Source organism: Notothenia coriiceps, unplaced genomic scaffold (genome assembly GCF_000735185.1).
Source record: "Notothenia coriiceps isolate Sejong01 unplaced genomic scaffold, NC01 NC01_scaffold00026422, whole genome shotgun sequence".
NCBI lineage: Eukaryota > Metazoa > Chordata > Actinopteri > Perciformes > Nototheniidae > Notothenia > Notothenia coriiceps.
Window position 1 is genome coordinate 1,279,928 of NW_011359123.1, and position 26,315 is coordinate 1,306,242.

Sequence of the window (26,315 nt, forward strand, 5' to 3'; positions counted from 1 at the left end):
AAACTGTCTTATTGGATGGTGACATGTCAAATATTGTCACATGTACAGTATGTGTCACGGCTGTCTGCATGGTAGTTTTTCTTGCCCGAGTGAGCTCATGTCAGAGTAAGGGCAGCAGCACTTCCCTGTGAATTGCATGCTGAACCCGGGGCTCTGACAAAGATGGCACCATTTCCTGTAGCTGCTGCTTTACATTTCATTTCTACTACAAGACGCTTTGGCCTGAGAAACTAAATGTGAGGCGAAGTTTATTCCACTGTGGATCATCATCATCATCATTGACGTTATGCCCTTTGTGGTCTAAACCAATGAAGAAATTTCCGAAGCATTTAGAAGAGGAATAACTCCAGCGTCAGATTGTCCTCTTGGTCCAGATTGTTCATCCAAACTGGTAGTGCTTCTCCTGTTTCACACATCATAAACCTTACATGTGCATCAATTACTTGCTTCCAAATCGAGTTAGAAGTTATTAGAGGGTTCTTTGTGTGGAGGCGTAGGGAGGGAAGCGGGCCTGGTTGGGTTTAATTAGCAGCTTGTGGGGTGCACTTCCTCATTGCACTTCTTCCTGTATGAAGGAGATTACTGAAGAGCCTTCTGCAGATGCTAATGTAGCTAATGTATGTGGAGTGCAGCGAGCAATAATCATTGCGCGCACCACCCCATGTTTAATTGGCACGACTTTGACATTGCGCCAGGAGGAAGCTGCTGAGGAAAAAGCCGATGGAAGACTGGCAGAAGGTTTTTCTGCAGAGTTTACCAAAGAAGGAGAAAAGAAAGAGTTGAGGTTATCAAAAGAAAGTTGGATCAGTTTGAAATGGGCTAACAATGCTGTGAAATGGTTATTTTTTCCAATTAAGTCTAATTTGCTTGCTCAAAGAGCAGCTGACAGATGGGTGCAGGAATGGAAAATATGTCTTGCTCAATTTCTCGAGTTGTTGGGCTTCTAGAAGGAAGATTTCCCTTAATTTGTTGGGTGAGACAAAACAAACATTTCCAACTTTTGCAGCACACCTCTCCCAATTAATAGAGAGAACAAACAGAAAATAAAACTGCCAACTGGCTGAACTTAATCAGCCAATTAAACAAGTGATATTTATCAGCAACTGCAAGGATAACCCTATATCACATTTCCCCATGACACTGCAGCTAATTTAGAATCTGCTTTGACAGACAAGCAACCACTTTCTGTGCATTAAGGAACGCATTTTCCTACTTCTGCCTCCAATTATCCACCATTTTCTTGTTGTTGCTCCATGGGAACAATTCCTGACATTAAATTAGGTGTTTCTCCACACACCTCTCTGGATGTTCTGACCTCGAGGGGGGAACACATTAGGACCCTATACTTTGCTATTGAAATCTTCCCCCCTGCCTTAATGAGCTTCTGGAGTTTCACACTAATTTGTGTCAGTAAACATATCAAGTTTGCAGTCGGCCATGACAGGCAGAATGAAACTCAATGGGCCAATCGACATCTCGTTGTGGGAGAGAGTGAGGGAACTCCTGACAACATCCAGATATATGCTGGTAATTAGAGAACAGCTTCAGGATGGAAAAACATGTTACCTTATTTTCCCATCTCTCTGTCTTTTTTTTTTTATCTCAGCATTGACGCCCTCTTCTAAGCAAAATAGCCATGTGAATTTTTCCCCAAGGCCCGCCTTTGAGCATGTTTCACAGTATCTGTTCTCCCATTAAATAATCAATGTCAAAAGATAAAAAATGACTAGAATTAAGAATGACGGAGATTTCTTTCCACCCTTCTTGCTGATTGATGTGCCCTAAGAGCAATGTACAATATGTCAGGGAGGGGGGTAAGGCTTGACATAATGTCACAAGTAACATCTGGATTCCTGGATAACAATGTGCTTTCACACTTCACTTTCATGTCATGTCCACACATATGTGTGAATTTCAAATAGGCATGTTTATAATAAATAACGTCTGGGCCAGAAAATGGCTAAAAGTCAGGTTGATGATTGGATTCATGGAATTCAATTTATTCTAAATGATACCTCAAATTGAGCTGCCTTTCTAGGGTAGAGAAATAGAATATACACTTTTTAACCACAAATCCAAAGTTAAATAATATTATACAGCACTTTCATTGAAGCTGCACATCATAAAATTAATAGCAATTAAAACCTGTTCCCTTTTCTGGGCTTTTTACAGTTTACACACATTGTCTTTTCATGCAGATTTTGGCTTGCCAATGTGAACAGGTAAACTATCCCCATGATCATTCGTGCTCTCATCCCTGCCACCTACCAGGTGTGCCGCACTGGCAGATGGAGCCGCAGCATCCATCCAATCCAGCAGATCTACCACTATTTTGATGCTAATAATGTACCTTGGTGGTTGATGTAATATGCAATCTCCAGCTAAGAATCTCCCCACTGTGTTCGTATGTTTGTATCAGACCTCAGGCTTGTTCGTCTTTGTTTCTGTGCTGCTTTAACTTTCTGTCTCTGTCTATCTGAGTCTCATCCAAGAAGCTAAGTCTTGGTTTTGCTACTAGAGCTCCATAGTCCCATGACATTGGCTGTCTGTGGTATATCAGAGTCAGGACCTCCTCCCACGTCTGTTACTTCACCCTTTGGGCTGTTACGGGCAACGGGTGTCATATCCTCAGTGTTATCTCTTTCTCCATCTCTTCTCTTTATTCACCTGACTGCATTCTCTGTCCCTCAATATTGTCTCTTTATTAGGGCTGTCAGTCGATTAAAATATGTAATCGCGATTAATCTCATGATGTCCATAGTTAATCGCGATTAATCGCACATTTTTTATCTGTTCTAAATGTACCTACTGTGTGTAAATAGGTAATACTTTTCAAGTTTTTAATACTCTTATCAACATATGAGTGGACAAATATGCTTTATGCAAATGTCATTTTACAACAAAACGTTTGCATAAAGCATATTTGTCCACTCATATGTTGATAAGAGTATTACAAACTTGAAAAGTATTCCTCTAGTCTAAGGTACTTTTAGAACAGATAATCAGCCCTAATCCATATCTCTCGCTAGAATCGCCCACCATCCAACTAACAACAACAACAAGAACAACAACAAAGTCAAGCCTTTGTGCTCTGAAACTACGGGGCGGGCCGAAGACAAATACACATGCGTTAATCACACGTTAAAATAATTAGTGGCGTTAACACTTTTTTTATTAACGCGTTAACTTGACAGCCCTTGACAGTCTTTATGTGTCCTACATCTTCAGTCATATCTCTCTCCACTGTCCTTCAAGAAACACTTCAAAAAGTTGTCTGTTGCAGTAATTTCACAGTGCTCTATAAGCATCATCTATATACTTCCTAACACAACCACTATGTCCATTTCTTCTTCACAACCAAGCCGTAACGTCAGGGAGAGAAAAGTGAAGTCAACTCAAACAACAAACCTGCATTATTTCAAATGACCTCTAGGTGGGTACTCCACCATGGTTGCAAAAATAAGTCAGATTGTTTAGTAGTCTACAAGAACAAGACCCTACTTCTCTTGAAGTTTATCCCCTAAGCAAACATTTTCCAAATGACTTTATGGTTTAAAAGTCTTAATACAGCATGATGTACATTTAGCACATTATGGTCTCATTGAGAGTCAAATAGATGCCAAGGCAGGGTATGTATTAACAAGTAAGTATACGTTTATTTCTGGTTTCGGTGTTGTTGTTGCCTAAAATATACTGCTCAGCGATTTGGTTGCACTTTTTTCCACCCTCTCATATCTTTGCTAATTCCAATAAAACATGATGGAGAAGGCAAAACCGTAGTTCAAAAAAAAATGTCACTGTGACCATGTCATCCTTTTCCTACATTTACATATATTTACACTGCTGACAGCCCATTAATTAGAATAAGTAATACCACGTAGTAGTACCACGCAGCCCACCGATACATGACTATGCATGTATATGTGCCTAGGAGAAGTTGAAGGCTTCAGTTACAAGTGTGACATATTACTGTTGGCTCTTAAGATGACATTACATTAGCTATGCAACCTGGCATTCACATCTAAAATAATCATCTTAAAAATGGAGCAGGGTATGCAGAATGTGATGACTATAGAGAGCAATCAAGACCCCCGCTGTCTTCCCTTTCCTCCGCCCACCTCTCCCCCCTCCATGCTAATCAGTGTGGGCACTGCTGGCTGTTAGCTCGACTTGATCTGATTTTGAGACAGAAACACCATTAGCATTTCATGATAGGCAGAGCAGCCTCCAACATATACTTTACTCAGAGGTGGCATGGTAGTCAAGTTTCGTTTCTATGCAACATAGGGTCAATGTCGCATTAAATCCCGAGGATAAATCCATCCCAATCAGCTGACACTGACCTTCCACTCACTTGAATATTGTGTTATTAATAATACCATTGTTTTTATAATTTCTCATGCCTATTTAAGATAATTTAAATAACTGCCTGCAGTTCACCTGGACCTTGGCGCATTGGCGGGTTTAGACTGATGTGGGGACATACTGTAGTATACACCATACAGTACAACTTCAAGAAAAATGCAATTTACACATGTAACTAATTACTTTGACAATTTATAAGCCAAACAATTTGTATATTTAGATGATGACTTAATCAAAGATTAGTTGATGGTAAAATAATTATTGTTGCAGCCCCGCAGGATCATTCTGCATTTTCAATCAGAGGTTTGGGTTTGATTTTCCTCAGTAAAGCTGCACCGGCAGAGGTACCAGATGTTTTTTTTTACTACCTATCTTGCTTCTCAATTAATTGGGTTTTGTGTCGCAGCCCGGGCGTCATCATGATTTAGATTGGCAAGACTGGGATTGCATTACAAGCATGTTTATGAAGGTCTACCAGCACATTTGATATCACTCTTATACACAGAATGCATCCTCTTGGCTCTCAGAACTGATAGCCACAGAGCAAAGAGAAAAAATGTGCGTATTGTGTCATAAGACGCGACATAAGACTGCGTCAGGCCGTTGTGTCCTTGGGCAAGACACTTTACCTGCATTTGCTCCTGTGGGTAATGTCCACAGTAATGACTCTTGCATGTCTAATATGTGTAATGTGTAATTGTAAAGCGCTTTGAGCACCTGTTAAAGCGCTCTAATAAAAAAATGTAATGCATTATTATTATTATTATTATTATTATTATTATTATAAGTTGTTTTAATTATAATTACGCTTTAAGCTAAATCTTCTCGTAAATAGGTTTTTCAGCCTGAAATGATATGTCAATATTTAACCATTTATCTCTTTGAGCAGAATAGTTTGGCACAACCATGCTGTTGCATCATTTTAAATTAAAACCCAGTCTTTGAGAAACACATGTAAGGGCAATAAATCATGTATGCCTTACTGTTCATAAAAAGCTAGACTTTCACATCACCATGAACGCAAACAATGACATAAAGCCATTTAGTCTATGCTTAAACAATACTGTTCCACAACGCAGGGCTACTTCCTCCCTCGAGGATTTCCAACCCTTCCCGGTGGTGGCTGGAGGTCACCTCGGTGCATGTTGGTACACATAATTATTATTTCCCTACGGGAGAACAGGTGATCAATGAGAGAGTGACCTTCCCCTCGGTACGCACCTTCTTCAAAGTCGGATAATAAATTGGTTCATCTCACCTCTCCGTACCGTCCATGTTGTTTAGAGGGCTATCCGAGGGAGTCCATTACGTTTTTATGGAGAGGAGGTTCATTCAATTTGCTGGCAACCCAATAAGAAGTTCTGTATGAATGCACGGCAAGGGGCTCAAGGGCAAGTGAATTATTCCATTATCTTTAATGTTTGGGATGGCCAACGCGGCCAAGGTCCTGAGGGGATTTATTTAGCTATGTAACCTCTGATCCTCAGGAGGAAACAATTAGAGTAAATAACAAGTTGCTCTAATAAATAATATTAAGAATGCCTGCCTTCAGTATAATTGTATTATTGTCCAGTCAATGTACAGTAACTTGCACCAGAACACTGTCTTTCTCTTTGTTTAAGGTTGGAAGCTGATGTGACAAACATACAACTATAATAGGATTTGATTCAAAAGCTTAAAAGCCAAATGGCTCTAAATGATTTTCTTATTTAAAGGGTCATCTTAAATTTAGCTTAAACCTTATTAAAAGATAATCCCCCTTAAAGTCAAAAGTAGTGTTCATCTTTGAACACTATAATATCGTTGGTTCTACAAATTATCCGACAAACCTTAAAAGGTTATTTAGTAGATTTTGGACTAAACAATAGCAAATTCATTTAACAGCATATTCTTAAAGGTGCACATATATTCCATTTTAGTTCAGATATTTTATACTTTATCTTTTTTAAATGTTCTTCTTCTGGATATTTATATGTCTTGTACTTATCTGTTTATAGATTTAGATTTAATTGTATCTTTCTTCTATTTTATTTAAATATTTCTCCAGCCCTTGCTTTTAAATTGAATTTCATTTACTATGTTAATGTTATGCACCAAAATTCCAAAGCAAACCTATTTGTTAATACACTAGATTAAGATTCACAAAGTGTTACCTCTCCTCCTTTTCTAAAGTTTAACGCTTTTTTTCATTAAAATAAATATAAAATATATGGGAATCCCTGATTTTGTAGATGCTCAAAAAGCCAAGACAACATGCAACCTTTCAGCTAATGGTTTTATAGGGAACAGTTTACATTTTGGGCAATATTTCTTTCTAGTCGAGATTTCAATAAGAAGATTAATAACATATCAACCATATCTATATATATATATCTATCTATCTGTATAAATAAATGTACAGCCTCAGCCAGCCGCCTCTTAGATTATGAACTTGTTAGCTCTGGTTGGTTAGCAGTACGTTTTTACCACAGTTTTTGAAGGTACAGTGATTCTGAAAAATATAAGAACACTAGACCTAAAAAAATAAGTACAATATTAATTCTTTGAATTTTCCCTTATCATGACCAAATGGTTGACAGTCCTGCCAGCTAGAGTTCTAATGAAGTGATTCTCAAGGTAAAGACATATTTCATCAATGTATTATACAGTGTTTACGCACACCGAGCATATTGAATCCAGATCTATTTTGAAAACTCGCTGGAAAGCATCACTGCTTAATAACATAGGTAAACAGGCATAATAAATTGCATATTTAATATCGGTTTTCATTGTGCAGGACATTTTGGGAAATAAGATATGTTGGAGAATATTCCTTAAGGCATGTATGAGGTATCTGGCAGAAAGCCTGTCGGCTTCTTTGAACGTTGTCAGTGTATTGACCGCCGGTTTATTGTCATTTTGCTGGGAAAGGCAGCTCTTCTCTGAGTGAACATCAAAAGCAGCAGGGCCTGAGAAGTGGGCAGATAGATGTAAACTTGAATCTCTTCCTTTTGTCGCAGACTTACAATAAGCAGGAAATAATAGCGAGGGAAGCACGAAGTGAAAGTGACTCAGGAGTGTGATGGCCAATCTTTTTCCTCAGGGGAACTGAAGGAGACAAAGTTTAAAAGAAAGGCAGTCTGATTGTGCAATGTTTGGAGCTGATACAGTTTAGTATGCTTAGAACTGTATGCAAACAATCCCCAGAATAGCAGTAGTACAATATAAATACTATATAATATGCTGTTTTTTGGAAGAATTTTGGGATAATCGCACAATCAGAGGACCTTCTATAATAGGAGAGCAAAGGTTTTCCTTTTAAAAGAGAATTGAACAAATACTGACCTTTTTAGATCTTTTCATTCAATTATTTTGGATGGATGGATGTGAAACTGCGATAAGGTTTGCCATCATCTCACTGTACTGCTGCATTATTGTTCCCCTGCCTAGGTCATGCGCTCTTGCAAAGACCCCATTTCAAACCCAGTTGCATATTTATATTGTAAAGAAATCAGGTTTATCCAGCAGATATCTTGCCGTATGAACAAGGCTTCTCTAATCCATTATTCCAATTATAGAAACTGGGTCTCTCCTTTACGTGACATTTAAGAAATAATTTGTCGCAGAACAATGCAGTTATTAAATTGCATGCACAGTTAATACTTTTTTCCACCTATGTCTCCATGTTTTATGATAGTGAGAACAGGTCCCTGCTTCAAGCCACTGTTGACTTACTGAATTGACATTTTATCAGTATATCATACATTAACTGCTACAGGTGGATATTGAAAAAACTAAGTTTTTCAGATATGATCATTATGAACATTGTGGGAATTTGCAAATACATAAAATGCACTTAAAGCATTTCATTATCATGTTGATGAAAAGAACAGTATTTGGTCTGCCTGTATGTATTTGCGGTTGAATATTAGTAGAATATTAATGTAATTTCTAAAAGAAAGAGTTAGAAGAGAGCAAATGGAAAAAACTTAGAGTTAAAAAATAAATAAATAAATAAATAATAAAAAACATTTGGTATTATCAGGAGACTTTTGCCTTTCTTTGAATTACAGTCAGGAACTTTAATTTTACAATTTAAAGACGTCACAAAATCCCTATATATCTTTGAAAAGTTATTGCAAAACCATTGTGAGTCCCAAAGCAATATTGGTCCAGTGGTAACAGGGAACGGAGCTTGAGGCCAGGATTAGAGCTGATAGCACGGGCGGTCATCCCCAATGATGACCTGAGGGCTAAGGCAGTACGTTGCTAACCGGCTTTTAAATTCCTCCAATCTGACGTTTTCTAACCTTGGCGGCTGTCATTCAATGAGTGCAGCAGTGTGTCAGTCAGGCTGCACTCATGGCAGAGTTTATGAGAAAAGATAGGGTGTCTGTGAGATTATTCCTACTTTTCCAATACCATATTAGCCCCTAATCTCTTGCCTCTATCTGCCCATTCTCAACAGGATGAGGTGTCGTTAAGGGCAGCGGCAGATGGAGAGGGATGGTGGAGGACTTTTAGTAGTAAATATGTCAATCACGCAAGAGGTTTTCTTGAAGACGAGGAGAGGAGAGTCAACAAGCAAACCCTTTTCCTCTACAACGTCTTTCTTTACATCTAAGGCATCAAGACTACCCCAGAATACACGTCTGCTGCTGGATAGTTATTATGCAGAATGAGTTTAAATAAAATGTTTAATTACCCAGACACACACACAAATTATTCACATGATATGCTTTTTAAAACCACTTTACATCAAGTTGAATAAGGAGGCAAGAAGCAAAAAAAATCAAGGACTACAAACATTTGATTAAAATAGACTCTGTTATACTCTTTGACTTTGACATTGATATCTCATTGCATTAAGTTTGCCCTTTGGCCATCATGAGAGCGATTATGCCACCAGTCAGGATCTATTTGTTTACGCAAATCATCACTTGATAGGCCAACCTCCCCCAACCTTGGCTAAATATATTAAACAAGATGAGGGCGTCCTGCAGTCAAATTGTGGCCGGCAGCTCAATGTCCATGCCATGATGTAATCGAGTCCGCTGCATTCTGCTGCAGTAAGTGCTGTAATAATATCCAAATATAGACAATGTAGCTTAATGTGAAGTTGATTAGATCAGGCAGATGTTCAGCAATGTCAGTCTATGAGGCATTTTGATTAATACAAAACCAAATCCTTTCTATTTTTAATATTTTGATTTCTGAGACAACGGTTTCCTCAGAGCAATGCAATGCAAGAAAAATCAAAAAGTCAAAAGTCAAAAGTCACTTCTAGCACAAGCTTAATAATTTAGTAGGATTCCACAGAACTCATTTCAGTTGGGGACAAAAGGAACTTGTGCATTGCTTTAGTTGGATCAAAGGCAAATCATTCATTCTGAGCCTCCTGTTGTAGTGAGATCTGGTGTTTTATTGCGACTATATTTCTTTAAACTGTCTTTGGAGTCAAAGAGAGTGCTGAGACAAAGCAATTCTCTTTATACTGCAAGGGCACTGCTGAACACAAGTTTAAATTGAACGCCCCCAAAATAACAGTTTAATTATGTGGCTATCGGAGAGCCTTTCATGTTTTCCAAATTAATCAGGGCTAGTGTGATAAAAAAAGGAAAAAAGCCTTCTTCGCTTCTATCAAAAATGATAGGAAGCCACTGAAATTAGCTCATATGCCAGATACATTCAATATCTTTCTTATAAATAGGTATAATATCCCCAGATCACCCCAATGCCTGCCAGATAAATGTAATTAGTGGACAAATTAAACGGAACATGCTATGTCCATATCTCTGGTGGCTAGTAGATGTCTTAGTTTCTCATTCTTCTTTATCTCCAGGTATGGTCAAAGACAAATTTCCACAAAAAAAAAAAAAAAGGACACAATTTTGCAGTAAATTGAAGGCAGTTATTTCAAATAGTCTAAAACAGTGACACAAAGAATACAGAAATACATTAAGAAAAACAACAATTTGTATTTAAGAAAGTTCTGCCCCAAGTTTGAATGGTAATACTTATTACTACAATTGCCAAACAACCACATTTTGCCGCTTTAAGCGTCAACTTAAATAAGGACCTGTCAAAAAAGTAGGTCACAAGCCACGAGATAGATTTCAACCAATGTTTCCGAAGTGTCAGACAAGAAAATAGAATTGCCAATGGAAATGATAATTGACTTGCCAAAGTAGAACATTTTCTCAGCTGGAGAAAACATCATGCAATCACCCAATTCATAAGGATTCATAGTCACAAGCCTGTATTAAACTCATGTAATAGTTATTGATGGCTGAAAACTGACAGCATGTCTCTTATTTATACCTTTTGATAGTTGGTCATTAAAACCTGATGATGATTTTCAGTAATCCGCAAATATTAAATTGTAAAATGGCAGAACTATTGTTTGCTGAATGATTATAATTTCAAAGGCATGTTTTTGTTGCAAGTCATTTGGGGTTGTTATGAGGAGATGGCTAGGAAATGCTCAGTTTTTATTACAAAAAAAATGCAAAACGTCTAAAAGAAGTGATTCCAAGTTCCCTAAAAGGATCATATCTCCCATCTCGCCACAGTGTCATTTGGCCTGACATAACAGGAGATTTCTACTCTACTTCCTAACATGTCCTTCTCAGTCCGGGTACAGCCACAAACCTGTCAGCTCCATTTGTCCTAATCAGTTCTCAGTAGGATGTGCCGGCTACTGGAATGTCATTGCGAATAAAACTCACACTTGAAAGTAGCACACAGGGAAGATAACCCTTTGAAAAATAGTCAGTGCCCTCAGAGTACCAATTTTGACCCTCTACGTTGTTTTCTTTGACCTTGATAATGACCTTGAAATGGCGGTGGCACTGCTCAGAATCAGCTTGTTGGTTTGGATACCTTATCTACATGTACAGTATATTCATCTGATGTGGCATTAAGGAAGCTCTGATATTTCATTGGAACCTGTGTGCAGGTGAACAAATGATATAAGTGCCAAAAAATATGAATTAAAACTAAAATATCGAGAAATGGTGTCAGTTTTCAAGGGAATCAAGCCTAGACATTAGTCTCTCCGTTAAAGTTTGACTATATCATTATGCCAGGCAGTAAAATAAAGGAATAGAGTCAAGATTCTGTCAAATGAGAAAGACATACATCCTCACAAAACAGCCACTGTTAAAGGTTTAGTAACGTATGGAATCTTTAGTTGGTGAACTGCTGCCGAGCAAATGGCCAAAAAGTCGCAAGCGGACAAAATGGTTGTCAGTTTCAATAGCTTTCTGAACTTCTTTGTTCTTTGTCTGTGCTTTGGCATTTATTAAACTCTGAAATGTTGTATACAGATTTTACATTATTTTAAAGAGGGGGGATAACGCTCTACAAGCTAGCTCACTTGCTAACTTTCAGCTAGTTTGTTCTCATTCAGCAAACATATTAACTTGACTCCTTTATACCATTCCAATTTGGTGTAACAATTTGTTCTCTAACAGATGAAGTTAAAAGGAAGTTGATATCGCAACATACAGTAAGATAGCTTTCATTTTTTTGACTCATTCAAAATCCACTGATCATGACAGTTGAAACGAAAATGCATAATTTCTTTCACAAAAAGTTGCTATACCAAGCCTTTAGCTCCACAGCACTTCACTAACACAAATAAACAAACTTATATATTCATTAGGCTATTTTCTACAGAGTCTAATTTGCCTAGTGGGTGAAAAGGGAGCTCATCACATTCTGGTCAATTTACTCTTTTGACAATCCGGTTAAATCATGCTGCCATTCACATTGTATTAAGAGTCAGAGTATAACAGAGTGTCAATGCAAAGAATAATAGCCAACATTGTAACCGTTAAACTCTAAGTCTACGACATTGCTTAACTAATTAAGCCAACGTGTAACTGAACAGACTGGATCATTCACATACCATGTCTCTGTGATAATACTAAACAGTGAAGGGTGGTCCACTGTCTTTGACACTGAGTCCTTGTTTCATTAAAGGTTTCCCTAGAGCAGCTGTAACTGCACTAATGACTAGCTCTTATATGCCTAGGGTCGCTTTAAAACCGGGAGACACTGGTATTGATCAACACCCCTGACAACCTCTCAGATATAATCGTCAATTTACTGCTAAAAGGCAATAAAAGTTATTTTATAGGTTTAAAAAAAGCATGAATCCTGGCTTGTGGGGACATTTTGATGTTACAGTAAAGCACAAGGCAAAATGGATTCATTATTTATGACTGAATATTGGAAACAGGAATAATAATATAATGAGCCAAGAGTGTTATACTTAACTGGAATCATAAGAGGTTTAGCGACATACATTCTTAATATAGACATTTGAGGCAGTTAGACATGTTCCTTTTCATTTATTTGGGCCAATGCAGCTAAAAACTAACATTCAGTCTCTGCACACAAGCAACTGTTCTCTGTGTACTCTTCTGAGTACAGAATACAAAGCAACCTGCAGTGAACCTTAATGGTGACATTTTGTGTCAAGAAGCGACAGGAGAGGTAAAAGTGACAATGGAGGGAGGGAGAAATGCTGGGGGTCAATTAATTCCTCCGCTCCCATCTCCGATTGCATTTCTGACATCAACACCGCCACAGTGTTCACCCTTACCCTTCCATCAGTTATGCACATGTTGGCAATTTCACATGAATGGCAGATCGTCTTCCTGAAATGAGGATGGGCGAGAAGCGAAAATGAAATAGAAGCCAGAGACGTGGGAGCCAGTCAGCCTTGAAATGATTTAATTTAAGCGATGAGGAGTTGACTTTGATAAGTTTGCATTTTAATACTGAATACTATGACCGCTTCAGGGGTCCAGCTACAAAGAAGAAGCGTACTTGGCAAAAAAGGAAAAATTAAATATGAAACCAACATGTCTGAGAGACAGTCACTGTAGGAAAAAGCTGTTGTTTAAATGTCTGCGTGTGTGTGTATGTATGTGTGCGTGCGTGCGTGCGTGTGCGTGTGCGTGTGTGTGTGTGTGTGTGTGTGTGTGTCAACTAAATAAGATGCTCCTGGGAGTTTTCTGACTGGAGTTAAATTTCCTGCCAGGGAAAAACGGCTCCAGCCTATTATGTAGGACTTTTCTGTTTTTCCAATATACCAAACTCTGCGGTGTGTATGAATATTTAATAGGGGCTTTGCCTTGGTGCAATGCTAGTCCGAGAGGGATTTCTGCCTACTGTCATTATGAGTGATTGTGCTTCCTTGTGGCAAATTTCAGTTGGATGCGGCAATAATTATCAGTCTATCCCCCAAAGCACCACTGATCTTATTATGATTATGATTTTTTTCAGCTGCTGTATATTCAAAACCTGTCACATCATATAATGTATGCAAGCTCTTACAAATGTTGGCAGCGAAAGCTTTAGGGCATGGCTCCCTTGCGTTTGCAGGTCGCTCCCACAGTGTTGTCCGGCTTGGGTATGTTTGTTTTGGTTGCGGAACCTATCAATTTGTGTTTATAGTTCTCAAAAGGTAATTGTAAGGTTTTGTGTAGCCTAAACATTTATTTGTTAGCGTTTAGTTGTACATATCTCCACCATCTAGTGTCACTTTTGTTTCCAAAAACAAGATAGTGACGGCCATGCTCTAGGATTCAAACTGTAGTCCTAAAATCAATGTGTGACATCACGGTTAATAAATCCAATTCTTATATACAGTATATGGAATACTGCATACGTTTTAAGTTTTAAGTCAAGAAATATCAGCTCATTTGATATCAAGAAGCAAAATCAATCCTTCTCGGCTTGCTAACAAAACGCATGACTTTGTTTCTCTTTTAGTGACCCATTTTGCTGGAGGCCAAATGACTCGCTTTGAAAGTTAGGTCATATATTTTTCATGTCCAGGGACGTCCCCGCTTTGTGAAGATCTAATAGGTGGTAATGACCGAGCCGTCCCTCTCTCTCAGCTACCACACTCACAGACAATGACTCTCTCAAAGGAATTGGTCATTTCTTACTGTCTGTAAGATTACCTACTCTCCATTTCATGTCAAGCCAGTAAGAGCACAAAGGAGTGTTTCAACTTCTCTCTCATCTTTTATACGTGTATTCAATGCTGTACATTATGTGCCTACATATAATTCAATTCCCTTTAGCCGAGATTCAAGAAATAATTCAGATTCATAAGAGTATGATATTAAGTAAAATGTAATAACCTTGGCTGCTCCTGTGCCCCCAAAAGGCTAATCTCAAAATGTCACTCTCAGAGTCTTCCTTGTCAATTATTTGTTTCCTTCTACTTCTATTTCCTTTCACACAGTTCTTTGTAATGCTTTGCAGTGCTGTTGTATTTCCATCAAACGTATTTATTGAAAACTATTTTTCTCTTTCCTCTTTCACCCTGTTTCTTTCACAAAATAAAGAAGCAAATTACACAAGGCTGTTTGTTGCTGTTCACACTCTTAACAATTTCAAAATATGCATTTTTGCAAGAGAAAAATTTTATGAACTAAAGTGAAGCTTGTTCTTTAGTCTTTTATTTTTTGCTTATTCAGTTGAGTCAGCTTTAACCTTGTTGTGTACTTGCTCACCAATGTTAAAGGTGGGGTATGTAATTTATTTCAGAAACACTTTTTGTTATATTCCATGGAATTCTCTTAACATCCTGATAGCAATGAATACATTAAATGCTTTGACAATAAATCCATAAAAAAATGTCATCTGTGGAAGCCGTGGTACTGTAAAAAGCACGACCAATCATTTTAGCCGGCCTGGCTAAAATAACTGGATGGCCTACCTGCCTGTCAGTCTTCCATCTGTGCACAAACTTTTCTCGTGCCCTCATTGGTCATGTGCGCGTTCGTGTGTGTTGGAGGAGGGGCTCTGTAAGGAAGTGGCAGATTTTTCCGGCTGTGTATTTTCAAATTCAAGCGCACTCGAGCTGGTTTCTCCCAAATTACCTAACCCACCTTTAAAGTAATACACACCAACTCATTCAAAGTGTCCTGAAGGTTGAACTGTGAAGCAGCCAAATGCAACATAGCTGAAAGTCCATTGAAGTATCAGAGGCAACATCTGTCTGCATGTGTTACTCACATCACCAAATAAAGTTGAATAGCTAGAACATTACACGCCAAAAGGTGATAGAGATAAGGAACACCTAATACATTTTGAAAGACTAAAGCTAGTGATTCTTAACAGTTTCTGAAAGAAATACGCAGACCGCAGAGTTTGTGTCAACCGAAATACTAAGAAAATAATCAGTGTTAGAGATATTTTACCCATTGATTACGATTCCGCACTTTTCTGTCTCCGTGTACCTCAGATTGTTCACTTGGCAAACTGATAAAATGACAAGCATACACCATCACATCTTGTGAACAAGCAAACACAATTTACTATGTTAATGGACTTAAATGTCATGAGTCTTTTTAAATGTCAGTGCACTGGGTTTTAACATAAAGTACTCTAAGTGCAAGCAGGTGCTGTACAGATACACACTCTAGCAGTTCATTTTGTACATGAACAGATTTCATTTAAATGAACAAGACAGTCATTTTTAAGCAGGGCTTGTGTTTTTTTGTCCTCACTGTTATGATTATGGAATTAAACTAATTCAGGCATAACAACACAAGTTCAAACTAAATTGGTTAACTCCTCTCTGCCATCAGAGCAGAACAACTCTCTCTACAGCTTGACAGAATACATTCTCGCCTATTATTTTACTGATGCTGATTGAACATATGCAAACAACTTGTGAAATACATTCTCTTGTCTTAGTGTCAATGCTCTGAGATGCAATGTAGACTTTAATGAACCACTGTATTGCAATATAGAAGCATACAAGAAGGTTATGATTCTACATTTACACTTCACTTTTGGTGTCCTGTTAAGTGTTACATGCAAAATGTATGATGAGCTTAACAAACTTGTTGAATTTGTTGACAATGACATGTTTTTTCTTTTAAATGTTCACTCTTATTGCCAAATGAGGTAACTATGGAGTCATTGGCACCTATTAGGATGAGTTATGCAGTTAACTACACCTTTAATACAATATTTAAAATGAAGTCTATAACTGTGCTTGTTTTAATAATTGTATTTGTATTCCATTAAATGAATAGTATTACATATGTTTACACTGTAAGTAACTTTTCTCATAAAGTAAATATATTTACTTTTAATAATATAATTTGGAGCATTAAGATTTTTGTTCTAAAACCTTCTTTTACTTTGGTTACATTTTAATTTGGGATAATACAGAAAGACGACCCTTTTATTGTAATATATTTTATATCTCAAGAAAATTCATAGGAAAAAGAATAGCACATAGTATACGGGGTAGAGCTATTTTACGTATATTAACCAAAGTGAACTTGATAAATTAAGACAGTGGTATTTGTTTAAAAAAACATCCAGCAGGATGACCACATGCCTAAATTAAAGTCTGACCCCTGCACCTACTCACGATATGAACCAGATGCAAAGCAAGGGATTACTAATGTGATTAGGTGGAATTAATCCACAATATAATGTCATTTTGCTTCAAAATGGTCGGGGATGCCAGATAGGGTCAAATGTTGACGTTTTTATCCTCTAAACTGGGATATGAAACCTCAACTGCAAGAATATGTTGCACATGAAAATGTGCTACTCAGGATATGAGCCTTCAAAGTGTGTGGCATTTTCCCCTCTAAGGTGGACCACGGGCTTGGAGCTGTGATCCCTGAGGGGGAAATTTCACAGCAGCTTTGAGCTGATGTTTGAAGGAAAGGGTTAACTCTCAACTCTTTGCTTTCATCCTCGAAAACGCTGCTGTTGCTGTTCAGCTGAAGGAATTATCACATCTATCCCCCCCCCATGGGCAATGTGTCAGTCTCCATATGTGCATGACCATTATGTTCTTATAGGTAGGTGCCTGCACATGATTCTGATGTATATGCTTCTATAAGAACCAAATATCCTCATGAGAACAGGAAATCCTCCCAAGTGAAGTCCTCACTTTTCTGGGATGAGGGTTAAGGTAATTAATAGGCAACTACAATAAAGATTAAGAAATACAGGCAGGCTTTTCAAGGTATGTTTAAAAACAAAATAACGTGCGATATTATTGCCGAACAAATGTCAGATGTCCTTTCTTCTAGCAAAGTGTCTTTAAATTAAAACTTTTGTCCATTGCTTTTGTTTATTTTCGCTATGATAATCAATTCTTTAAAATGTCTTGCTGAACAAATTAAAAGGTTATCTTTGATCGTCTTTGATCTTCTGCTGCTAGATAGTGCCTTTTCTGCTGCATGCCTGGCATAAAGACAATAACACAATGAACATCATAAAAAGAGAGTTCATGTGTGGTTCCCATTAAGATATGTTCCTCTTCGTTGCCAGCATGTTGATGCCTTTAGGGGTTTAGATGAACTCAACCATTGAACACAGTACTAATAATCAAATGTATAAATATATACACACACTATATAAACAGTTTATTGTGTGTGTGTGTGTGTGTGTGTGTGTGTGTGTGTGTGTGTGTGTGTGTGTGTGTGTGTGTGTGTGTGTGTGTGTGTGTTTGTGTGTGTGTAGAAGGGTTCAAAGAAGCTCCTTCGCATAACCCCGAGCAAGCAACAGCCTATTAGAACAAAAAAGAAAATGATGGCGTTATTTAAAAAATCACAGAGAATTCTGAAGCTTTTTGTTACCCTCCAGGCAATATCAACCATCCATTACAAGTTAGCAGTCAAGTGCAACATATCGTCTCCTGGAAACAAACGGAGTGTCATTATAGCTCGAGTAATGTCTCACAGTACCTTTATCATGAAGAGAACAGGGTGACATTTCGAAATGTCATTGAGTTTTAAAAGACAGAATTATGGTAAATTGTACAGTCTTTGAGACCCCTCAAAGCACTTTTACACAAGCACGTTGGGTCAGGTATCTTGCCGTTAGACCCTTAGACTGCTGGGGCTGAGGATTAAACCTCCAACCGTTCAATTGGTGCACCATTTACCTCCTGAGCCACAGCTGCTCCAAAGTCATATTCTCTGTTAATTCAAAATCAGAACACGGCCAACAGAGCTTTACTTTTTTTAGCTATGTATTCTATTTCGCAGCAGTACTTGGAAGAGATTAGACTTGGTACAGCAATACCCTGCAGATAGAGAGGAATATAGATGGTAGCAGTGTTTCTTATTAGAAAAGTAAAAGCGGTCTGACAGACTGGCCTCTGCAGGTTGACGTTGCAGTAGAATAAATAACAGCATCCCTTCATTTCTACTAAGAATTACGATGGCCTGTCTGGTGAGTTAATGTGACAGATGTACAATTATTTTTCTTCCTTAACCCATCAGGACTATGTGATACAACACATACTGGCTTAGTAAAGCAAGACTATGCAAGTTTTGAAGAAGAAATCAAATAGTATTCTATTAAGAAACGGAAAGTTAAATTACTAAGTAAAAAAAGGTCTTTGTTTATTATAAACTCAACAGTTTTGCATCTACAGCTTTACTGTGACCGGCATACTGAGTAGGTTAAGGCAGCTACAGTAATGTTATTTGACAAAAGAAAATATTGCATACATATTGCTACAGTATAAAATGGACATAACTGACACAATATGACTCCTTTATATGTGCAGAAATAAGGAAAAAGGAAATGTTGATTCTCTACCATTTGCTGACTACAGTAGATAGTTGTGTCAAAAGTTTTGAAATACTTTGAATTTATAGTTGAAAAAGCTGGGTGATTCAGTGTTGTTTGGGAATTCGAGGATGTTCTACACATCTTGGTAGTTTCAAACCCTCAACTTCAAAAATGCTTGATCATTAAGATGTAAACTACTCTCACTCTCTATTTGTTAATGAGCCAAAATATCTTCAGCCAAACAAGAAATGAGCAGTCGTATTAGTCTTAGCTTCTGCATTACAATGTCCTTTCGAAAATGAAAAACACCAAGCCTTCTGTCAAACACCTGGGTTTGTTGTTTGATGCACATTTCTTGTTAAATTGCATATGTCTAATCTTGATTTAAGTATTCAAGAAACATTTCCAAAATAATTTCAATTAAGAAAATGTTTCTCTTTTCCTCCTGTTCTTTTCCACCATTTACTTTATTTGTATCTTGGATTTCTTAAATGCCTTCTAAAGCAACTACATGCTGTGACTGTGCATCAGATATACAGAAAACACCTTTACTTAATAGCCTCTCTATTGTAGCTGCTGACATACAAAATGCATCCTGCTGCAAACACACACTGGAACGATGTCTAATGTGTTAAACCAAAGAAAATGTTTTGATTCAAATGGACTGGCTACATTGGAATACATATTAAATGTGAATTCATTGCAGTGATAAGTCCTATTCCTGCCCGGGGAGTCTGGGAGTATCATCTCCTACTCTCTTGTCAGCATGCCTCAGCAGCCGCCTCCTGTGTGCTCTGAGTAATACCACACAGACACAGAGAGGGCGAGTTTACGCAAAATAAAAAGATACAGAGAGAAAGAGGTAGAGAAATACTGATGTGAGGCGAGGGAGAGAAGTCGCGTAAAGATAATCAGCGATGAAAAGAGCAGGGTTGCAGACAGAGAGATATATAACGGCAGACAAACCACTCGTCCGTCACTAAATCATGTTTGTCATTCTCACAGAGAGAAGAAAAGAGAGACGCTATGTCCCAGGGGGAGCTCTGACTGCTTCTCCTTGATGTTATTGAGACTCTAAATCTTCAATTCATTTATTCTCACTCTCAGAACATTTTATCTCTGTATTTTTGTGTTTATGTGGGGAAAAATCCCTAAACAGGGAATGGACACCAAAGCATTTTTTGAGAATAACAACAAAAGTAATTCTGAGTAGACAAAAACTCTAGCTGTCAAACAATCATATATATTGTTAACAAACCACCATTTCGGCCAAACTTATGTTAAAGAGAAAAGGTACAATATTACCTAAACTATCAATTCATCAAAGAGTAGAAGTTCAACAATGACCTACCAAACGTGCTAAAGTTGTGTAGCCTACAGTTTTCCTGTGCAATGGGGAGACAATAGTTGTTGCAGTTCAGAAAATTCTGTTTCCGAATTCTGCTAAATTGAGCCCTGAATTCTGGGCTCTCTTGAGTTTTCCATTCACATGCTGCCAATAGGCCGCATATTTGATCATCGTATTGATTTTCATATCTATGGCGATGACATACAGCTGTTTGCCCTTTGAGAGTGCAAATATAGCCTCACTCCTCAGCTGTTTCTCTGACCGCAAGTGCTGGATGGCTCAGCGTTTCCTGTAAATACATCAATCATCATATACAATCATCTTATCTAAAAGGAGTCCTCGCCATTCAAAAACTGAGCAACTAGAGTGGTACAATAATACTTCCTTCAGCCTATTTCCTCTCAGTTTGACTACTGTTAAAATCAGATCCCATCATTCCCATTGTTGAATCTCTGCATCTTCTCCCAGTGTTTTTTTTAATTGATTATAAGATGTTCCTTGTACATTTAAGGCTTTGCTTGGCCAGGCCTCTAGTATTGTTGATTTGTTAATCCCTTATGAGCCACTGAGATCCTCAGGCGGGGGTCTCCTAGTTGTTCCACCCACTTGCTTTGTTACTCGAGGTCACTATTATCTCAGAATAGCCATAACTGTTTAGTATTTTGTTTTTTTACTGCACTTTGTACCTATGTTCAAAAGTTTTCTTATAATTATCAATTATTTAAAAGACCATTTCTAACATGTTGAATGCATTTTTTCCAGCTTTAGTGATCCAGCTTTTTTGTCCACCCGGCTGTATATTCCCACTGGTGCTGTCAGTGAACAAGCCCCTCCAAACCCTTTTCCTCTTCCTCGTTGAACCAGCATCTGCTGAGGTAAGAGGCCTGAACCCCCCTGAAACACACACACACACACTCTCCCTTCTCCCATGCATTGCATTCTCTCAAGCCTGCCATCTGCCACTGAGTTGGACAAGACCCCACTTATTGCAGCCACACATACACACACATGCACGGAGACACACACAGGCTTACGGCATCATTTAAAACCCTTGCCATTTCTGAAAAACATTTCCAGTACAGATGAACATGAATGCACGCACAAACACACTCACACAACCCAAAGTTAGCCAGCCTGCATATTTAATTAGGAGCCCCCCACGAACAAAACAGCTTGCAGGGGTCAATGGTTTTAAGCAGAGCCCCACCCCGCCGCACAGAGTCAGTGAACTCCTCCCCTGCACTGAGTGACTGGCCTGAAGAGGGGGGAGACAGTGAGGACAGAGAGGGGAGGACAACAAAACTCTAATTACTCCTCTGTGGCTCACTGGCCCCTCTAGCATTTTGATTTCAGCAGTACTGAGACAAAAGGAGGAGAACAGAAAGCAAGGGTGAGGACGGTGCAAAAAGAGAAAGACGCGTGCTGATTGAACATGAAACATCTCCCTGTGGCTCTCTCTCTGTCTTCCCTCTTCTCTCCCACTCTGCTTGTTGTAGATAATGGCCTCTCACTTTCACTGCAATTGTTCCTCACCCCTCACTTATCCACGGTGAATAATGATGCTTCCTCTCGGAGAGAAGGAGGAAGAGGACCAAGCCGTAGGCCATGCAATCTGATGGTTTTAGCATTCCCCGGCCACACTCGGCTCGAACAAAATCAACAGTTTGAGTCCTCTCCTGTATTTATATTCTCTGGGTGTATTGTTTGTTGTGTTTTACTCATTATTTACAATCTGTATCACCCAAAAGGCCATCTGCATTTCAGCAAATGTACAAAGAGACAGGACCCCAGAGGAAAAGCGGACGAAGGAGACTGCTCACGTCTTAAAAACAGACCCAGGCGAATTAGCAACATTATGTCTGCTCTCTGGGGACGTTGAGTCTCCGCCTGCCCCTGCCATGCCGCCATCATTGTCACTGTCACCCTGATGGAGTCCATGCAGGGGCAATGCCACTTGAGGAGACTTTCCTTCCTTAAACATGTGAAGCTGAAGAGACAGCTGGGACCCGCTCCAGAGGCTCCAGCTATTTAAAAAAAAGTCTGCTCAGTTCATGGCGGCCAGCCACTTTGAAGCTAATTTTCTCCTGTGTGAATTTTTTCTATTTCAATTTGATTTTTGCCAGTTTCCCAAAATAGTATGCAATGGATTCCATCTTATGTACCAGGTTGTGGTTGTTTTTGTCTTTTTAAAATAGGGCTGTAGTTATTTGGTTAGATTGCTGAGCTGGGGGCATAATTCATATTCTATCATATTCTTACAAGTAAAGTGTTATTTTTTGTCATATCATGCAAGGTTATAAAATAGTTTATAACCAGGCCATGTGCAGCATTACGGCCCTGCTGTAATTGAACCCATTAAACGCACATTATCTGGTTCAGTGTGTTGCGCCGCCTGTGCCGATGTAGGATGAAATGGGCCATTCTAATCCTCATTAACATAGCTAATTTCACATAAGAGAAAGTTGATAGTGGGTGTCAAAACCATTCAAAGGTCAACCAAGCAAGCTACATCATTTGACGTGTGAGTACGCATGCGCAAACGCACAAGTGTGTTAAATGATGTACCGGTTTGATCAGTCATTACGTATTCTGTATTACTGCCAAAATGGTATGGTATTTGACAAAAAAGGCAGAGCAGTGCATGACACAATTGATCAAATTGTCAAGGCCAGCAGTTGTTGGTTGATTGCACATTAAGGAGCAAAGATGGGATTAAAAGGAATGGATGAAGAAGAGAAAGGGCAACAGATATTTTTCATTTCATCTCGGGCTAACCTTTGGTTGGATGGATGAAAAGGGGGGAAAAACACGTGACATGTTGCATCTTTAACCGATGCTGTCACAAAGCAATGTCACAAGTGGAAAGAGGGGGACAAGTGTGACATTAGAGGCATTTAGATGCCGCCATGTGACCTTTAAAAGGGACAATTAACTGAGCTTCACACTCTCCATGCCAGCTGTGTTTGGCCGTATGTCAAGTGTCCAGCTGCATTCAAGAACTAAAAAGGGAGATAATTCAAATGGGTGGAGATAAATCAACACCAAAGACATATTTTGAGATATTTTCGTCGGAAAGGATTGGATTGGCAGACAAACATATCAAGGTGTACATGTAGTAGCTAGTATAAAATATATAGATGTGAAAAGGCTTTTCGAATGATGCTTTTATGCCACCTAAATATCTTAATTGAGTGTTGTCAACTGGACAACTGTCTCTTGACTTGGTAAATGAACAAACACAGGGTGATATGAAGGATGCTAGGGAATGTCTGACACAACAAGGATCCGTCCTGTTGTTGACAATAGAGTTTAGTGATTCTGGCATAGCTACATTTAGGCAACCGCTTACAAACAAACATCAGTGTCCTGCTTGACAAAACCTCTACAACCACCTGTTTTGTGTAAAAGCAAAGGAGATTTACTACCTTCTTTGACAGCTTACACTGAAGCAGCAACACAATTCAAAAGTGTGAGAAAGACCAAGATGTGTTTATTCCTTAACTGTGATGAAAAGGTAGAGAACTTACTTGGTCACCCTCCTGTGTGCGGTGATGCTGGCCACAATGACGCTCTCCGCTCTCGGGGTGGCCACAGCCTTGAAAGTCCCCCTCCAAAACTTCTCAAAGAGCTGCTTTTCCTCCAGCTGCTCGAAGCCGGCAGTGCTGCTCTGCGATCCAAGGGATGGAGAGGGGCCACAGGGGCCGAGTTGGAGCGAACACGGGGGCTCCATCTGTGGTGCCTTAGTCTCCGAACCAAAAACAATATTGTCTACTCACTCATGGAAACACTCGGCCGGCTGGTTGCTCAGGAGCTGTCCAAGTACTGAATGAAATCTTTCCAAGCGCAGTGACTGCTTTGCGCGATCCCCTCCTCTCAAAGCAGCGGGTCAATGTGTCAGCTCGTCTGTCTGCTCCTCGCTCTTCAACGGGAGCGTGGGGAGAGGGACAAAAGCTGACCCTCTCCAACTGAAAGCTGGTTATTGTTCTCCCAGATGAGGGAAGGAGGGGTGGGGGGGATTGTGTTTCTTTCTCTCCGCCTCTCCTTCTCTGTCACATCTGCTGCTTTTTGGTTTCGGGACGGAGTCGGGGTCTGGGCTGGGAGTCGGAGCTCTCCTTTTTCTCCCGTGTGCTCCCGGTCGGCAGCCTCACACAGGATGAGGCAACACTCACAGGAGCTTGTTTCAGTCCCGAGGGGTGAGAGTGGCTTTTCTTGATGCTGGAGTGCAATGTTTTGGTGTAGAGATGATTGCACTCCCACGCACACCGGCTGAAGGCTGAGCGGGTATCAAGGCAAGTGTTGCTCCGTATGTGAGGGCACGCGTGAGTGTGCGCTGGAGAGCGTGCGGTTGGAAAGTGAGTGAGGAGCTCAGCAGAGACGCTTGTTTTGTGTGTCTCGGTCTGTGACGTCAAAGACGGGGGCTGGGCGCAGGGGAGAGGGACACCCTCTGTCATCGTCACTGTCTTTGTGTTACACTTGTTTCACTCTGCCTGACCTTTGATTAGGTTCACATTTCATCAGTTTCTCTCTTTCTTACATCCGTTCCTTCTTTGTGTCATCGTTTATTTTTTTCTCCCTTCACTCATACGTTAGTATTTTTTTCCTTCTGTTGTTTACTTTTTATCACTTGGATACTTCTATTATTTAGTCAATTTATCGATCAATAATTTTCTAATCGATGAGGCAAAAACTCAAAACACTGGCTTCTACGTTGTGAGGATTGTCTGTTTTTCATCAATGTAAATGTAATATCTTGGAGATTCAGACCGTCGTTATGTTAACTACAACTATAAAATCCTGCAATGTGTTTATGTCTGTACTATTTTTCGGACATTTAAAGGCCGAATGGTAAATCCATCATAAAATAATTGTTAGTTTCAGACCTGTGCATTTACTTCTTAAAACAAATAATGTGTGCCTGGAAGAAGTTTCATGCTTTTTAAAAGGTGTTTTCTATTAATAAATGGATATTTTGTTATTTAAAAATAAATAAAACTGTTGCTTTTGCTTTGGTTGGTGCACCATGACTATACGCCCTCTACAGAGGGTAGAAAAATGAATGTAGACAATATCACAGCTCAGAACATTTATAGTGTCTTGATATATAATAGGCCTAAACCAGACCACGCTGGCACGCCTGCAGCTGGTACAAAACGCTGCGGCTCGGCTGCTTACAGGAACACGCAAGCATGAACACATCACACCAATTCTGGCTTCCCTCCACTTGCTTCCTGTTCATTTTAGAGTTCGTTTTAAGATTCTATTGTTTGTTTTTAAATCGCTGAATGGGCTGGCCCCTCAGTACATCTCAGACCTTCTACAGGTGTACACCCCCTCAAGGGCTTTGAGGCCGGGTGATCAGCTGCGGCTGGTAGTCCCAAAAACCAAGAAAAAGACCAGGGGAGACCGAGCCTTCTCAGCGGTAGCCCCCAGGCTCTGGAACGACCTGCCCCCCCATGTCAAATTGTCACCCACCCTCCAAACTTTGAAGTCCCGCCTGAAGACCCACCTCTTTTCCCTCGCTTTCAAGCTCTGTTTTATCAATGTTTATCCTTTTATTGTCTGTCCATAGCCTTTATGTGCCTTTTATCTATTCTTATGTATGCCTTTTATCTATTATTGTAATATTATATTTTATTATAATGTTATGTTTGCTGTGAAGCACTTCGGTAAACCCTCTGTTTTTAATATGTGCTATATAAATAAAGTGGATTGGATTGATGGCTACGTAACAAAGGATGTTCAGGAAGAAAACACAAGCCATTTTGTGTGTGTTCAAATCATTTTGAGCTTAAATTGATAACCAGTGGACGTGTTAAACAATTTCTGTCCGAACCAACATTTTATGATTTTATTATGTTATGGGCAAAACATTTTTGTTACAGTGACCTTGACCTTAATCAATGTTTTAAGCAATATAAGCTTTAAAAACACATTCGTTTTTTCAAAAACTACACTTCTCTACTCTAAAATATTACCTTGAGCCAACAGAAATGTCCTGAAAGCAGACATTGAGGCTTGTAAATGTGCCTTTTTAATTCAC

The 26,315-nt window shown here is 39.1% G+C and overlaps 1 protein-coding gene across 1 annotated transcript in view; it reads right to left on the bottom strand.

Annotated features, from left to right (window-relative positions):
- The window catches only part of LOC104956998 (serine/arginine repetitive matrix protein 4-like), a 33,362-nt gene extending 8,750 nt beyond the window's left edge, over nucleotides 1–24,612 (bottom strand). The window contains exon 1 of the mRNA XM_010784590.1: nucleotides 23,803–24,612. Coding sequence (XP_010782892.1) covers nucleotides 23,803–24,005 — 203 coding nt within the window. The 5' untranslated portion in view covers nucleotides 24,006–24,612. The remainder of the gene's footprint in view (nucleotides 1–23,802) is intronic.
- Between the last annotated feature and the right edge of the window lie 1,703 nt (nucleotides 24,613–26,315).